The sequence below is a fragment of the Abrus precatorius genome, unplaced genomic scaffold, assembly GCF_003935025.1.
Source record: "Abrus precatorius isolate BTA unplaced genomic scaffold, Abrus_2018 Scaffold8, whole genome shotgun sequence".
Classification (NCBI taxonomy): domain Eukaryota; kingdom Viridiplantae; phylum Streptophyta; class Magnoliopsida; order Fabales; family Fabaceae; genus Abrus; species Abrus precatorius.
The window spans coordinates 1765092-1783549 of record NW_020874428.1 but is presented as its reverse complement, the minus strand read 5'-3'; the positions used below and the strand labels follow the sequence as shown (position 1 = coordinate 1783549).

Here is an 18458-nt window from a genome sequence, read left to right as displayed (position 1 = left end):
AACTGGTTGCTTTGCAAGTCACGATAGACAAGTAGAAGGCTTAAAAAAATTTTGCTCTATTCTGAGTTTTTTTTTTTGTTGTTATTTTATGATGTTCATTTTTATTCTAAAACGTAACTATTAATTTTTTTTCCAGCTTTTTCCCTTTTTATTAAAAAAATTATATAAGAAATATTGTTAATTTTTGTAATAATTAATATAAAAATCATATTTATGATATATTCTAATGGACCAAAAGTGTCAATGGCTTTAAAATGTAGCTATACTAAAATTAAAATATTTTTTTTAATTTTTTATTTAAACTACATGTATTTTTTTTAATTCAAGACCACAAGTTAAAAGAAACAAACTCTTGCTAACGTATTTGATAATATATATTTTTAATTTCCATTCATGTTACATATTTTTTTAATTATTAATTATTCAATTCTATTTTTTTTTTCATTCTTCCATGTTTTATAAATTTTTTATAAATAATTTTGTCATTATCAACTATTATGTATTTATTATCTTTTGAAACTCTATAATAGAATAATTATAGTCATGATGAAGGCATGCAAAACTTTGATTTTCCAAATTTCTAGTTTAATTATAGTAATTTTTAATTTTTTTATTTTTAAAAATAAATTTAAAAATTAAAAACTATTTTTAGAAAGTAAATCAAACACACTCTTAATATTTTTTTCTGCTTGTAATTAATTCTCAAACTCAACTTTAAAACACATCATACTTCTTGATTGATCCAATTGCATCAATTTTTATTTATATAAGAACTTATAACATAAATTTGATCAATATAAAAATTTATTTTAGTGAGATATTAAAAATAATCTGATATATATATGCCAAAAGCAAACTGCAAAAGTTATTCTATCTCCTTTCTTCTTTGGATTACCAGTGTATGCGTATGTTCAATTCTCATCTCTTTTCGTATCTTTCTGCTTCTATACAAAACTAGATGGGTAAGAGTTAGATCAATAACCTCACTCACATGGAAACACTTCTATAACTTTCCGTGTCACGTCCTTTTTGAGTTATGAATAGGTAAAAGAAAGTATGGATATATAGAGAGAGGAGAAAGAAGGTAATGATAACTTAAGAAGAAGAATGCACAAACTATTCTGGTCCCCATAATGTAGATATCGACCCTTCAACTTAATGGAACCCTTTTATATGCACTTATATATCTATGCATGTATATCAAACAATGTAACAGCGACCATTGAATGGGAAGGGTTATTTATTGTGTTTGTTTGGACCACCTGAGAAAACATGCATGCTTTACTATGACAAAGCAAGAAATAACAAACGCAATGCTTAAAATGTGTCACCACTTGCTATCAGCACTACTCTTCTTTTCCCTTTGCAATCAGACAGTGAGTGTATCAAACTCTAATTTTTCTTCTCCTCTTTAGTCATTCTTCTGTAACTTATTAATCTTTTGGTTGGGACAACCGGACTAGATAGAACTCCATAGCCTCAATCAAATTGGGAAAGAGAGATAGGTACAAGGAATAAACCAAAATTAAATATGAATTACAGAAAGACACATTATATTAATTTGCTGTTTTGTACAACATTCCTTTGATCTATACGAAAAAAAAGTGTGACAAATAAATAAAAAGAACAAATATAATTAATGTTATTGAATACAAATCCATTTTTCAAGAACAATATATGTTTCAAATAATTAATGTTATTCTCAGGATCATTATGATTAGTAAACAACTGGATGTGGTAATGTCTATATAAGACACATGGTGGTTGGATCGAGTAGCAATATAATAAATTATGTCAATTACGTACTCTCCAGAAGGGGTCTATTTTATTACTATACAAATAAATAGCTTGTATGTAGTAGCATGTGACATTGCCTTGTTGATGTTCAAAACTTGGAAAGTGTGTGAGAAATATATAGGTTTGGTAGAGTTGCACATTTAAAATATATAGAGAAAAAATTACATTAACAAAAGTCAAAAGTTTGTCATTTGATTAGTTTTTATTATTATATATTTTAACATAAATTATATTATTAGTATTTATAACTGTTGTAAGTTTAACCTAATAATAAAATGTATTATATGACAAAGTGATGATATATATCTTTTTTTTTTGTTGTTGCTAAATATATCTATTTTTTATACTAACAAAACTATATGTTGATATAAACTTATATTATTAATTCAATTTTTGTTAGATAAATTGTTTAACGATATTAATAAACAACCTTTATTTAACGATAAAAATGTACTCAGATCTACATCCTTGAATGCCAAAATACTTTTAAGGAGGGTTTTTTTTAAAAAAATTAAAAAGAAAATTCAGCAGGGATTACGTTTTTTTTTTAATTACATGTAACTATATTTTCTTACATGAGAATAATAAACTTGATTTAGTAATTAAATATATCCATTAATTATCAGTTTGATCGGTATAGACGTTTGGCGATAATTTAGCATCAACATCGATTCTAGACAAAAGTAAACTTGACGTTTAGGGTAAGAATTCATCTTAAATATGGGTTATTGTTTATAAAAAACTAAATTTGAATTCTGTTCTATATATAGACATGTTATCAACACTACTGTTACGTAAAATTTATGTAAGATTCATTAAATAATTTGAATGCCACTTTTTTGTAATAAATTTCATTTTTAATTTAATGAAATCTATGTGAATTTTATTCAATAATAAAAGTGTATTAACTAGTATGTTCTTACTATTTTTATTATTATTTATGATGCCTCATTAAATTATTTAATACTCCTACATATTTTGTTCAACTTATTTTGAAAGATTCTTTTTGTCTAGATTTACAAAATATTATTTAATTTTACTAACTTTGTGGAAGAACGTAATCTATTTTCAAAAAGTTCTCAATTATTTGTTTTCATCTTATATAATATTATAATTAAACTCATTAAGCAAAGTGTTAACAAAATTGAATAATTGTTTAAAACAATTTCATATGAATGAATCAAAATTAGAGTTTAATTTTAATGTATTATTAGTATATAAATATTCATACCATCGATCAATTATCAATTCTTATAGATCACCGAACACGTAGAATAACTCTTATTAGTTAACGAATTAGTAAGAGTTATTCTAGTTTAAATATATCTTATTTGATTTGGACACACGATTGCCTCTCACAAAGAATAAATTATAAGTTACTTTAAATATATCTTGAAAATAAATTATGGTATTATAAGTCAATAATTTTGAGCTATATAATAATATATGATAGAAAATTGAGATACTATTGATATATTTTAATTGAAAATTAAAAATAATCTCTCAAAAAAGATATTGGCAAGTGATATGATAATATGCTTATTTATAAGAGTATATTGAACATGACGATGCTTAAACCTAAATACAATCACGCGAAACTCAACATATTCCTTACGTTATTTTGGGCAAAGCTATTTTGTCACATGATCATGTTTATACTAAGACAGTGGTGTTGCCTTCTTGCATGACTATGTCATGTGAATACAAAAATCAACATTTTGGCTCCTACTTAAGTCTTACAGATAACTTATGCTATCGAAGGGGAATACTGTTTTATAATTCCCACTGCTTTAGCTTGGTTTTCTGATTCTTCTCTTGAGTTTTTGGCCGAGAATTTGCGATTGATATGAAGAGTCTTTTTTGTACAAATTGAAGAACATATTGCTATCAAAAGGGTTTTAGTTTTGGCATATTCTATCTCACTTCTTTTATGAATTCGATTAAGGATTCGTGTTGTAATTGGATACTCAATTTATATTAAGACCCAACCAATCATCCATAATCAGTGAAAATAATCAAGTTTAAGTTTTTATTTTTATTTTTATATGTTCTTATAAGTTTTTCGCTTTTAGTTCTTTTAAAAAAATTAATAGTTTTAATTTTATTTAACTCAATTGAACTTTAATTCTATACTCTAATTTATGTGTTATTTTGCTCTTTCTAATTTTATTTTATTTTTTTAAAACAAGCTATTGACATGAAGTGACGAAAAGAAGTGGAAAATCATTTTAATCTATTGTATTATAATTATTAAAAAATAAAAATGAATTATTTAACCAAATATTTAAACTGATTTTTTAAAACAATAGTTGTTTAAACCAGTTTTAGAGTTTATGATAACCATTTTTATTTATTATTTATGATAATTTAATTTGTAGCGTGATGAATTGTCATAATCTAATTATTTGCAAGAAAATCGGATGTATTTTTATCAACCTCTTTATATATAAAATGTGGCTGTTAATTTTTAAATGAGTGTTTTTAGAAAATTTCTTAAACAATATTTTTTTTGAAAGTATTATTAAATGAGACCATTTTTAGGGATTAATTTTTTTATCAAGTGATTTTTTTTATATTATAGATTCTTTAATTTAATATTTAATTTAAATTTTTCATGGTTTATTTTAATTTTATTTAATAAAATAGAAATTTTATTATTAAAAATTACAATATTTATCTTTTTTAATTATTAAAATTAAAAATTCATATAATATATTTTATTTATGTAAAAAATTAATTTAATGATAAAAATACTAGTTATATTTATTATTTCTTGACATTGAATTTTATTTATTTCATCTTGTTTATTGCAAATTGGATTAGGTCTTGCTACCTATTCATGGCTTGGGAGATTAAATTTAGATTTGAGCGTCAACATATATTCATGCATGTTTCATTATAGCTCAGTTATGTATAATTTAGCATTATCATGTTTAAATTAGAATACCCGTAAAAATTTGCGCATTCATGTAAATCAATACGATTAATGTTGTAAATTAATATCTGATATGGTCATTCAAACCATCTCTGCAACTGAGCAAACATACAACATGACATGCTACTTCACTAATATGCATATGCATTTCATAAATAGACTTTGAAGGTTTTAAATGATTGATAATAATTTATTTATTTTTAATTAGGTAGTAAAATAAAAAATCCATTAATACTTTATATTTTTCTTACTTATTATTAGTAGATTTAATAAAAGTTATTGAAACAAAATTGTATGTTATAGAAAAATTGAGTTACACATTAGTAATTACATAGGTAAACTAAACGTCTTAAACTTTTCGTAATTAAGTAATTGCTATATATATATATATATATATATATATCACATATATATAATTCAAATCAAAGTTTCAAACAGATTTCTTTTTTATTTTGTACATATATTAAACTAAAATTTGATATTTTATTATTTTATGTGAGTTTAAATTAATGATTTTATTTGCAATTTTATATTTTATTTAATTCCTTTTAAAAATTACTCTTTATTTTATAATAATGTTTATATTTTATTACTTCATACTAATCGAGATGAAATTCTCATCCCTACCTTCTGGTTGATTTTCCCCACCTAAAGTAGACACGCCAAAGTTCATGCACATAGGCATTAGCTACGGCCTCAATAAAGGTAAAAAGGGTTCGGAAAGGTAATGATTTTCATACCACCAATTGGCACCACAATATAAATATGATTCATTAATAATTTAATATAGCATATTAACAAATAATTTTTTTGAATATTAATATATTATTTACATAATAAATATCAGTACAACATATTATTAATTTAGTTATTGCTAAGTAAAAATTACGCTAATCTAATAAAAGTGATTTTAAGTTTTGTCTATAATTATAATTTTTAAAAATATATAAATAAAACAAAAATAATCTTTATTAAAAAAAAAACTAAAAGAAATGGGATGTGTATAACGGGTGGCACTCTTAAGTAGCGACAGCAACTCAACAAGCAGACCTTCATATCTTAATTAGTGATGTTGGTACACACTCAATTGAAATGTGTATATAGAAAAAATATTAAAATTTAGTTGGATAAAAATAATAATTTAACCGAGATAATTTATGGAATTAAAATAAAAAATATAATTAATGATTAAGGTTGGAAATAGACATGTTAACTAGAAATGCTTGCAACTTTGAGTTTCAATTTCTTGATCTTGATCGACAATGAGATTTAAGTTTATGTTGTTTTATAAATTAGTGTCTCTTTCCACTAACCATAGTTTTTCTTGAGTTTAAACTGGTATATATAAGCTATATATGGAGTAAATTTTGACATCTTAATTTAGAATTAGCAATGGATGTGCCTTTTACAATATGTAAAGTCAATAATAGTTCCTAGCTAGAAGCACCTTAAACGTTGATTCAACTTAATTTAGAATTAAGTATCATTTTAATGCTTTATTTCCTAATAATGATATTTAAATGTAACTTATCTGAAAATAGGGTAACCTTCGAAGCCTTAAATTTTATAAAAAAGAACTAATTATATATATGTGGGAAGATTCTTTTATGAACTACATGATCAGAAGAAAGCAACCAAATACTATTTAATGACAAATTCAAAATAATAAAACACTAATTATTCTTTGTTTACTATATATATATTGTGCGTATTTTTTTTAAAAAAAGGAAATAGTTTTTATTACATAGAAACCACGCAAGTGTTTATATGGCTATTTTTGAACAAAGAATTAGACATAGACGCATTCAATAAACTGCACTTGCCTTGCTTGTAAGAAAGGGGTACGGTTACAAATAGTAATAGCCAACCAAGCATTAATTGGAAAATAAATGAAAAATAAAAATTAAGCAGACATTTATTGTAATTTAATAGATAGCATATTTAATTAATAACGAATCTAATACAAATGTCTTGCATGCATGAACTTATTCGGGCTTTACAGGGTGGCACCCTTCAGGCTCCATACCTCACTCTTCCTATTATTTTACAAACTTCAAAAAGTTTTAATTCGTAATGGGTTATGTTTTATTCTCTTCTACTATTTTTTATTTGTTTGATAAATAGTTAAATGAACATTATATTAACATTTTCAAAATATAAAAAAAATATTCAATGTTTTTCTCTGTTTAATCCAACTAGTAAAGAAATATTGTAAGAAAATTGAAAATTATTCTTCTCAATTTTTTATAATTCTTCGAGTGCTGACTTTTTTACACCAATTTTATTACACTTCAACCCCCGTCTCTTCAACTATGCTATTCTGAATAGTATATTATATTGGTAAATTTATTGAGTATTATTAACTTAAAATAACATTTTGATGAGTTTATATATTAAAAAAGAGTAAATGTTTTTATGATTAATAATAAAATTTAAATATATTAAATAAGAGTGAATAAAATAAATAAATAATTTAAAATTAGAAATACATCATAAAAACTTAAAATTTAAATTAAGACTTAATTGAAAAATGTAAAGAAGAGTGGTGTCAGATTATTTTCAAACAAATCATTATGTTATACTTTTAGAATTTAAATTATGAAGTGAATATAAATAATAACTTGATTTTTAATGATAATGTAGATATTATGCGATTAACTGAGAATGCATTTGAAAAAGAGGTTGATCGAAATGCGCCTTTGTTGGTCAAAACTTATAAGAAAATGAATTGATATGATATGGGAACTGATGAAAGATTATAGCAACTAAGTGTTATTGACAAAAGACCAACTGGAGGCAAAGATGTGACATAAAAAGAGTTTATTGATAAATTTAATGACTTGATTATTAGAACTTTTCATAGGTAAGACAAGGTTAATCATGTATTGAGTTAAGGACTAGCGTCTCCTTAATCTAATATTGTTGTTAAAGTGATAGTGAAAGAAATAATTAATGTTAGAAGTGCACTTCACAAGGTAAGAAGGAAGAAGCACAATTCCAGTTTTAAGTTATGAGCTCGATCTAAATTTATGAAAAATAATTATATGAAAGAATCAAAATTTGGACTAAATGTTTGATAAATGTATCTTGATAGTTACTTATAGCAAAAACTTTGAAAAGATCTATTGTGAATTGGATTAATAATTGTTTGATATGTATTGTTAATTTCTCTTAGAGTTACAACGTGTTAGAGTATTCTTATACTCTGAATATCTTTAATAAAATATTGATGTTTAACAAAATATATATATATATATATATATATATATATATATATAAATTAGATGGTTCAATAAAGAAAAAAATAGAAACTAAATTTTATTATTTAAGATAATTTTATTTAATAATGACGATTTAAGTTTAATATATATATTGTTAGACGATTTTTAATATGCATCCAAGAAAAAATAGTACATGTATTAGTAATATATTAATAAATAAATAAAATTAAACAGATAAAATTTATATTTAGACATGTTTATCCTTCTCATTAATATACATCAAATTCAATTTAATATATATTTTAATATATAAAAATATACTAGTATTAAAATAGATTTTTATCAACTAAAATAAAATCTTTAATCTTTCATAAATCAAATAATATTTATATTTACAAATCAAACATTTTGAATTATTATAAATCAAGTAAGAAGCTTACAGTTCAAAAAATAAATAATATAATACTCCTCTCTTCGGTATTTTGTAATTCACATAAATGGATATAATCTATTTTTGGGATGACATTAAAAAAATTTCATATTTTTAGTAAAGAATTCAAATTAAAAATTACAAATTGAGTTTAAAATTAATTGAACCAAGGTTTAAAAAAATGACCCATAATAAAAATTAAAAATTATACTTATAATATTGTACTTTTATTATTTCCTTTTGTTTGAAATTTATAACAAGTAATTTTTATTTGATTGTCGTTGCACTATAGTAAAAAATAAATACTTTTATTCTATCAACATGAGATATATTAAATTATATTTAGAATGTTAAAATTAGATATTTTTATAAATTATATACCTTAATTTTAAATTTTTTTAAATTATATATATTAAATATATATAATTTTTAGAAAACTCATAAAATATTATTAATTTAAAAACATTTAGAACTTTAATTTTTATTGAAATTGATTTTAATTTAATAATTCTTTACCCGTAGAAATGGATATTTCATTCCCTTTTTTTACTTTCTTCGCTTTTAAGTCGGTTATGGCATCATCCAGAATTTTTCGCCTTTTTGGTGGTTGTGGCGCAACTGTCAATAAGGCTGCAAGTCTCAGAGAAGTACTTTTTTTTAAATTTTATTAATCATTTTAACATATTTTTATTTGCGGTACAATTTTAACGGACCCTTTTAGGTGTCGTTTTTATATTATTTTTAGTTTTAAATAAAAATTATTTTAATTATTGTATAAAAATTAAAAAGTATAACTACTTTTATTAATATCATCAAATTTATCAGTAATTTGACTTTTTAAACTTATCTTTAAAGTTATTAGTACTTATTATTTTATTCTTTTTATACTTAATTATTTTTTTTGTCTCTATTAAAAATAGTTTTACAAAAAACAATTAATGCAAAAAATAACTATAATGAACTCTTTTAAAGAGTCTTTAATTTAAGATTAAATTTAATTTTTAGTATGTATTTTTAAAATACAAGTAAGAGAAAAAAAAAGTAAAGAAAAATAAAAATAATTTTATTCAGTAAAACATATAATATTAATTTTTTAACGGTTGAAATAACAGAAGTTTCAAATAAACATTGTTATATTTATCACATTGGAGTTCGCACTCATACGTAAGTTACAAACAAGCAAATAACTCTAATGTTTGAGTTATTGGACCAATATTTTGAGGTAAAAGTTTGAGTGATTATATGAAAGTAATAAAAACAATAATGTGAAAACATATTAACATCCTCACATAAATATTTATTTAAACGATGCCATTAAATAGATATTCAAAGAAATTTTCACATTGAATTTGATATGTGACGAGACTTTATCGATCTCTCATTGTCCCTTTCCATAAATGTAGCTTTGCTTTTGTCTCTGGCCCTGCTTTTATGTTAGGCTTTTGTGTGACTAACTCGCTATATATAGAAGAATCTTGTGTAGTGTAAGGAACTACCAACAAGAGAGAGATGGGTAGTGAGAGTGATGACATTGTCCCATGTCTGGATTTTTCCATGGATGTGTTGGGTTTAGAGGAAGGGAGTGAGGATTGGAAAAAAATGAGCAAGAAAGTGAGAGAAGCATGTGAGAGTCATGGTTGTTTTCTCTTAGTGCATGATAAGATACCTCAGAGTCTACGTGATAACATGTTTATTGCAATAAAAGATTTGTTTGATTTACCAGAAGAAACTAAGAGGAAACACACAAGCCCAAAACCTTATAGGAGCTACAATTGTGACAGCCCCATAATTCCTCTGAGTCAAAGCTTTGGTATTGATGATGCTCCTCTCTTGGATAATGCTCAGGCCTTCACTAACCTCATGTGGCCTCAAGGAAACCCCTCTTTCTGGTATTTCTTTTCCTTATCATTTTTTTAGTTTCACACACACAGTGAGGTATACATATAATATATATATTTTTATGAATTAACCTCTTGTTAGTACGTATATTACCTAGTGTATGTTTAACTTGTTTTCTCTCTCTCCTCTCTCTCTCTCTCTCTCTCTCAATTAAGACTGCTAACTCAGGTTGATTAAATGTGGTGTGTGTTGGTATGATAAAAGTTATAATATCTGGCAAACAGTAAATTAATTAAATGAGGCAACCAGTTTGTATCATAAGACAGTGGTACATATTTGCATCTCTAAGATTGGGGTGCAATGGTATTTCCTTTTCAAGTTATGATGCTTTTACAATATGTTTTATAATCAAGCCATTTGTTTTAATTAGTTTACAAATTAATTATAAGGTTTCTAACAAGACACATTAATAAGTTCACAAATCCCAATCCTAACCCCATCTTCATTTCATTCCACTTTCTTCTTTTGAACCTACAAATCCTCCACTTAAGAAATAATTTTAATTAGTGAATGTGTTTAATAAAAATTTACACGAGAGAGAAATGGATATATATATATAGAGCAGTATTTAATGTTCAGCTAAAGTTTAGAGGAGTGGTGCTGAGGTCAATTCAGTTTCCTAAATTTTACAGTAGGAGTTAAGATTGGCAATTAAGAGAATTGTATTATATTGGGAACAAGAATCGAAAATGAGCGATATGAACGAAGTGTTTTGATCCTTATCGAATTAATCTCATTGACTGTAACACCCACCCAACTCCTTTATTATCTGCCGTTATCATATTAAATTGGGCTTATCCTTCAAAATGTTTGTGAATCCACACTCCACATGGCATTTTTGTCGTAATTTTTAAAAATAAAGAGAGTGCTTGACTAATATCTTAAGAATACTAGTTAAAAAAATATTTATTTTTTTAAAATGACGTTAGACTGTGCTAAAAATTATGAAATAAATGTATTAATACACTCGTTTCAATCCGTAATTCTTTTTTAGAGTTTTCGGCAGTAAAATTTGAAACATAGAAAGGTTATAAAATGTTTGGAGTTGTTCTCCAGTAAGAGTAAACTTTTTTATAAAATTAAAAATAACTACATTTGATAAAGTAACTAAAATAAGTAGTTATTTACATTTTTTTAACATTACTTTAACTAGTATTTTTTAAAATGCTTGTTTTTAGCTATTAGTTGGAAGCATTTTTTATTTTTATCCCTATTATTTTTTAATAATTTCTTCTTTACTCATTTGATTTCTATAACTTTAATTAATATCTTTCCTTCTATCATGTTCAAAATAATAAAATTATTTAATAAAATCATCAAAACCTATTTTTTATAATAATAATAATTTATAAACACAAATTTTTAATTTTTTACTTTCATCTTTTAGTTTTCAGGTAGCTTATCCTCTTATTTTTTTTCCAAACATATCATAAAACATTCTTTTAATAAAGCAATGCTTGCATGTAAGTTGTGTAACACTGGAATATATACCTAATTAATGAAAATTATATTTAAATACATTAAAAATATTAAAATTATAAAAAAATACATTAATAAATAATACTTTAATTTTTATTTTCCAATTTCATGGAAGTTGGATGAATTTTAGTAGCAATGATGGAGAAATAGTCAAACAACTTATTAATATAACTACGTACGTGCATATAAATACATGTTTTTTACAATCTTCTCGGGTTGGAATGGTATATAGTGAGACACTGAAGTCCACAAGCTCCAAGTTGCATGAACTGAGTTGGGTCATCCTAAAGATGATTGTAGAGGGTTATGACCTTCCAAAGCAATACACTTCGGATATTGAAGAGATGAACAGCACTAGTAACTTACGGTTGATGAGGTACAAAGTTCCTGAAGGCAACCAAGATTTTGAAGCTGCCTTATTGCCTCACACCGACAAAAGTGCCTTAACCATTTTGTGCCAAAATGAAGTCCATGGTCTTCAGGTTCAAACTAAATCAGACAAATGGATTCAATTGAAGATACCCGAAGAAGGCTTTGTGATCATTGTTGGTGACATACTGAAGGTATACATATATCCCCCATATGACATTATACTATAGTATATGAGTTAAGAGCTTGTTTGTTTTGATTATTTTGGTCTTAAAAGATTACTTTTGAAATATGTTACCATGTTTAATTTGGGTAAGCTTCTTTTTTTCCTTTAAAAAAATAGTTTAATTTTCATAAATTATTAGTGTAATTTTTTTTTACAATGTTACTTAATTAAAAACTATCTTAAATATGAATTTTAAAAAATAATTTGTGATTTAATAATAGTGTATACTTCAATTAAAAAAAATCATAAGGTTAAAATAATAGATTTTGAATTATTTTGAGAAACTTCAAAAAGTAGTTTTGAAAAAATCTCTACAAATGTTATTTTATTTACATAATCTCTAAATTAATTGTTTATTTAAAGTTGAAATCAGCATACCCTAACTCTTGTACATCTAGTAAGATGGGATGCTTATTAATTAAGGATAATTCCTTTATAGGCATGGAGCAATGGGAGACTTCACGCAGTTACACACAGAGTGATAATGAGTGGAGATAAAGAAAGGTACTCATTTGGATTTTTTGTAATGCCAAAGGAAGAGGTGAAGATTGAGGTACCCCCTGAGTTGGTGGACGACAAAATGCACCCTCTACGTTACAGGCCATTTAATTATGGGGATTATTTCCAGTACTTTGTTTCAACTCTCAACGAAAATGCACTAGACGTGTATGCAGGCGTTTGATAGTTGCATATGTATATGATGCTACTATTATATGTGTCACTGCCATAAAATTAATGTGTTTTCCCTTATATAGTGTATCCAATAAATAGATTAGGGGAATGCTCAGAAGAGTTATAGTCCTAATTAGTAGTATCTCTCTTTCTGTATCTTAAGTTTGCGTAATGGGATCAATTACTAAGACTCTACTTTATAAATAACGCAAGTATTGCTCTCTTGTGAGTTTGTAATCTTTGTTTTAAAATCTTTTTCTTGCTTCTTTAATTATTATTATTATTATTATTGTTGTTTTTCAACCTTTATTTTCTTAAACGTTTTGTTCGTTATGAATGAAAAATTAATTTGAGATTTTTACGTAAATAATCAATATGTAATAGTCTCTTTATTGGCCATATTATATTATTTAGAGGTTTTTAGGTACTAAAAGTATTGATCTTAAAAATTAAAATTTATAAAATTATAAAGATAAAAAATATATTTAAACAAATGAATAATACAGAGGCATGTTATCTCATACAGATTCTCACGTAAATACATATATAAAAAGTTTTGAGTTGTTGATCACAAATGCTTTAAATGAAACAACTTTTAGACTATAGTCTCAACTCAATCACATTTCATTAGATATGATAATACTAGTGTGATTAACTTAATTAGTAATATATCATAATGCACTCTAAAATAAAACACATAAAAATAAGATACCACATTAAAATTGTCATTCAAAATAAATGTTTACTTAACTGAGCCTCGTTCATGTATTCATCTAAACAAAAATAGGATATATTTAGTATGATACCAATATTAATTGTTTCAAAATCATGTTAAGTAGGATTGATTTTCCAAGTTTTTATTTCATGCAAAACTAATGTCATTGAATTAGCTAGTGGATATTTTTTAATGGTTTAGTTAATATAGTAACTGATCCCTGTATAGTACAAATAGATACTTTCAGCTTATCACTTTTCTTCATTTGAGAAAACTTGCTAATTTAGATAAGTTTATTCTTTAAACAGTTAACATTGGCAATAATATAGAAAAAAATTGACTTATTGGCCTTTACAATTGAAAAGATAGAAGATAATATTCAAAAAGGTTCTTCATAAACAAGTTTTGGCATTTTTAAAACTATTTATAAGAAAAAATCTATCTTCTCATTAGAGAAACAAAATTCTTCTCCATAAATCAGGAATGATAAATTGATTCTTGAACGGTGTAGACACAAATAAATAACTAAACTATGATCTATACTTATGCTTCATGCACAACAATTACTTTCAATGCAAATAAGAAAATGATCAATGTTCACCAATATACTTTAGCGATGCAATATTAATATTTTAAAACTATCTTGAATTATTAAAGGTGAATTGCAAATCAAATTATTCCTGAGTAGTATTGTAACAAAAAAAATTAAAAACAAAAAGGATAAAACTTGTTCAAATTTTGAAGATTAAGGGGAAAAAAGTTAAAGGTAAAAACAGTCATTTAAACTCAAAATTAATAGTTTCAATAATTTACCTTCAAATAAAAAATTTATGAATTCTATGTACTTTGAGAAGACAACTATAATTGACCGAATTTTTTATATACACCACCGTATACCCTTATAACACTATGTACAGCAATAAAGTCATATAATAAAAGCATATTTAAAATATTGAGTTACATATGAAAATAACATTTTTGTCACATGACTAATACTCAATCATGAAATCTTGATCACATGGTAAGAGCAAGTGAGGCAATATCTTACGACTTCTACCCTTTTTATAAATACTTAAATCATGGAGGTGCAAGGAAAAATCAACTCTTCTTTAAAATATATATATATATATATATATATATATATATATATAAAAGATCTTCTTACACTGCTATAAGTTTAAAAACTCTTTCACTCAATTTAAACTTTTTATTTAACTTAAATATAACAGTTAAGTGAAGTAATAAATTATAACCCGTTAGATTTAAATTAAATAAGAGTTTTTGCACTTATACCGATGTAAAAAAATCATGTCCCCCACACACAGATATATATATATATATATATATATATTTATATTTAAAAGCATATCAAGGACATTCTTCATTTGAAGATCAAATAATTTAACTCATTGAATCTACTTCCTCTTCCATCCAATTCTTAGTGCTAAGAAAGCGTTAGACAAAACTAGGTTACTCTCAACTCAAGACAAGTGAATCATCAATAAATTATTCACATAGCAAAGATTGGTAAAATAATGAGTAAAGTTCATTATGCTTCTAAATAGATGTTAGGCAAATGCATTATCTAACTATCTACATCTTCATTGCTTCAAATTGATTGACTTCTTATCTATAGACTATTCTTGATAACAATAAAGTCATTTTACTCAGACATCACTACTCCCTATCTCTTAACAGATGAAGAACTACGATTACTATGGTTACAAACTAATGCAAATGAAGTTGACGTCAATTTTGTCCTTTTAGATCACATGCCTCCAATAATGGTTGAAGCATCTTCATGTGGTCTCTTTAACATTGACAAAGAGTCTACTACGACTTAACCCTTTTACTGTGCATCTCATACTCTACATTCTCTTTTTTATTTCTTTCACTCTTGGCCATTAATAAACCTCCAAAAGATTTTATGCTATTAGTTTTTGTGGCTACTCCCAAACTCATCTTTCTTTTTTATTTTAAGTTATTATTCTACTACCTCATCCACAATACAGAAACTATAAACATTCTCGTGCATATGTACCTTCATCTCTATTTTTTAATCATTCTTACACCTTAACTTACCATCAATAACAAACTCTATAAGCTCAAATTAAATAACTGAAACAACTCATTCGTCACGAGTAGATTGTCATTAAAGGTCTCTCTGCTAGGATCCTTTAATTGGAGCATCTTGTCTCAAGTAGACAATGATGCCATAAGCTTAAGGAAAAATCTTTTTTACTATATTCATTTTTTGTTTATAAAGACAGAGGGGGAGAATATGCAAATGTACATATGTTGTCTTTGGTTCATAAGTATAAATATTATTGATTATTGTATATAAAAATAGTTTTATTTCACAAATATGAGTATTTGTTCAATTATGCTATAATTCACCATGTCTTGTCATTTATCTTGAAATTGATTTGTATTCAATGATGAGTGAGTTATTTGTTCAATAAATATTCAATATTATTCATTAAAGAACATAGTATTTGTCATTATAAAAAGGGAGAGATTGTTGAATCAAGTTTTCAAAAAGATGGAAAGCCTAAATTTTGATGGAGAAAAAAACATATCTATCTTAGATGAATTCTTTGAAATCCTAATTAGTATGTTCAAACATTTTAGTATTGTTAGTAAGATAATATACGTATAAGCTATCTAGAAATAGAGTGCAAATTCTCTAGAAGCAACAAGTTATCCAATACATAATTTACCATAATCTTTGAAGATGGTCAAGGCATCAAACCACTAATACAAGCTACTCAGTCATTGGAAAGTTATTTTAACTTCAAAGATATCAAAATTGAAGATATACTAGGAGTTGACATATAAAAGCTAAAGCTAATGTTGAGAAGAACAAGAGACAATAATGTAGAAAAGACAAAAACAATTTTTTGTATTTTTCTTTGCACATTAAATAAAAAAGTAGAACAAGTCAATAATACAAAGTGTTTAAAAGTACACTTAATACAAAAAGAACCTAAACACATTTAGAATGCATTATAGAAAAGCAACTTGATGAGTCTAATTGACAAATAGTTGCGTCTAGTGTAAACATTTTCATGTCTCTATAAATTAAAGACACTTCTATGTAAAAAAAATATAAAGAAGAAAAATGTTCAAAACATTCTCAAAAAATCTTGCACAATTACCAAATTTTTTATATACTTTCTTTGTAAAAAAAATTTATTGTTAGCTTGAGGAGGTAGAATAGAAAACACTTAGAGTGTGATTTGATTTTTCTTAAAGAGTTTTAGACAATATTATAAATTATTTAGAGTAATTTAATTTTGAGTAGATTTATTTATTAATAATTAGGTGGTGAAATATCTACCTTATGTTTTATATATAATAGAAATCTTACTATAGTGTTAAGGATTAGACGTAACTCCTAGATTTGAGAGAAACTAGTATAAACTTATATACGTCGTTCTTCTATTTTTATATATATATATATATATTTTACACTTTATAAAATTAAAATTTATAAAATTTTAAAAAAAGTTTAACATTTCTTCTATTTTCTATCTTACTATTGCATTAAGTGAAGAATATTATTTTAATTTTTTTTATAATTTTTTTTAAGATAAAATTTTAAAACACAAATAACATTAATTTAAACTTGAGTTTAGCTAAAATTAAATTTTCAAAATCAAGTTTCTAATGTCATTTAAATTTATTATAAGATGGTAAGTTGTTGAGCCAATAACTTTTTTATTAAACAAACATCGATGATGATAATAATAATGATAATAATAATAATGTGTTTTACTTTAACAATCAAGAAAAATAATTTATGAGAAGAAATACGAACATATGAATAATATATGATGACTATAAAGAGCAATGTTAAAATAGAAAAAATATAGTATCAAAATGCACGAATTAAAAATTACTAAATAAAGTTTTACATATTTAATCTCGAAGGAAAAAAAATGAACTGTCGTGAATTTTTGTACTATTTAGCATTATTTTGATTACAAATAAATTTAACATGTGAACATCGATGATAATAATAATAATAATAATAATAATAATAATAATAATAATGTGTTTTACTTTAACAATCAAGAAAAACAATTTATGAGAAGAAATACGAACATATGAATAATATATGATGGTTATAAAGAGTAATGTTAAAACAGAAAAAATATAGTACCAAAATGCACGAATTAAAAATTACTAAATAGAGTTTTGCATATCTAATCTCAAAGAAAAAAGAACAAACTTTTATGAATTTTTGTACTATTTAGTATTATTTTAATTACAAATGAATCTAACATGTGAACATCGATGATGATAATAATAATAATGTATTTTACTTTAATAATCAAGAAAAACAATTTATGAAAAGAAATATGAATATATGAATAATATATGATGATTATAAAGAGTAATGTCAAAATAGAAAAAATATAATATCAAAATGCACGAATTAAAAATTATTAAACGGAGTTTTGCATATTTAATCTCGAAAGAAAAAGAATAAACTTTCGTGAATTTTTGTATTATTTAACACTATTTTGATTACAAATTAATCTAACATATAAACTTTTAATACACTTTTTGAGGTAACACTAAAAATTCTGTAGCATGCATTATAATCATTTTTCTATTAAAAAGATTAGGGAAAATAACTTGAGAGTAAAGGTTTCCAATAAAGTAACCATGAAAATAAAAAAATACATAAAAATAGGAATAGTTTGAAT

General features: G+C 24.5%; 1 protein-coding gene across 1 annotated transcript; it reads left to right on the top strand.

The window, feature by feature from the left end:
• Positions 1-9879: 9879 nt before the first annotated feature.
• LOC113848416 (probable 2-oxoglutarate-dependent dioxygenase AOP1) lies at positions 9880-13309 on the top strand. The gene is made up of 3 exons (XM_027477906.1): positions 9880-10272; positions 11994-12324; positions 12796-13309. Exons 1-3 carry the CDS (start codon positions 9893-9895, stop codon positions 13036-13038), a joined length of 954 nt encoding a protein of 317 aa, XP_027333707.1. The 5' UTR covers positions 9880-9892; the 3' UTR covers positions 13039-13309.
• Positions 13310-18458: the final 5149 nt, after the last annotated feature.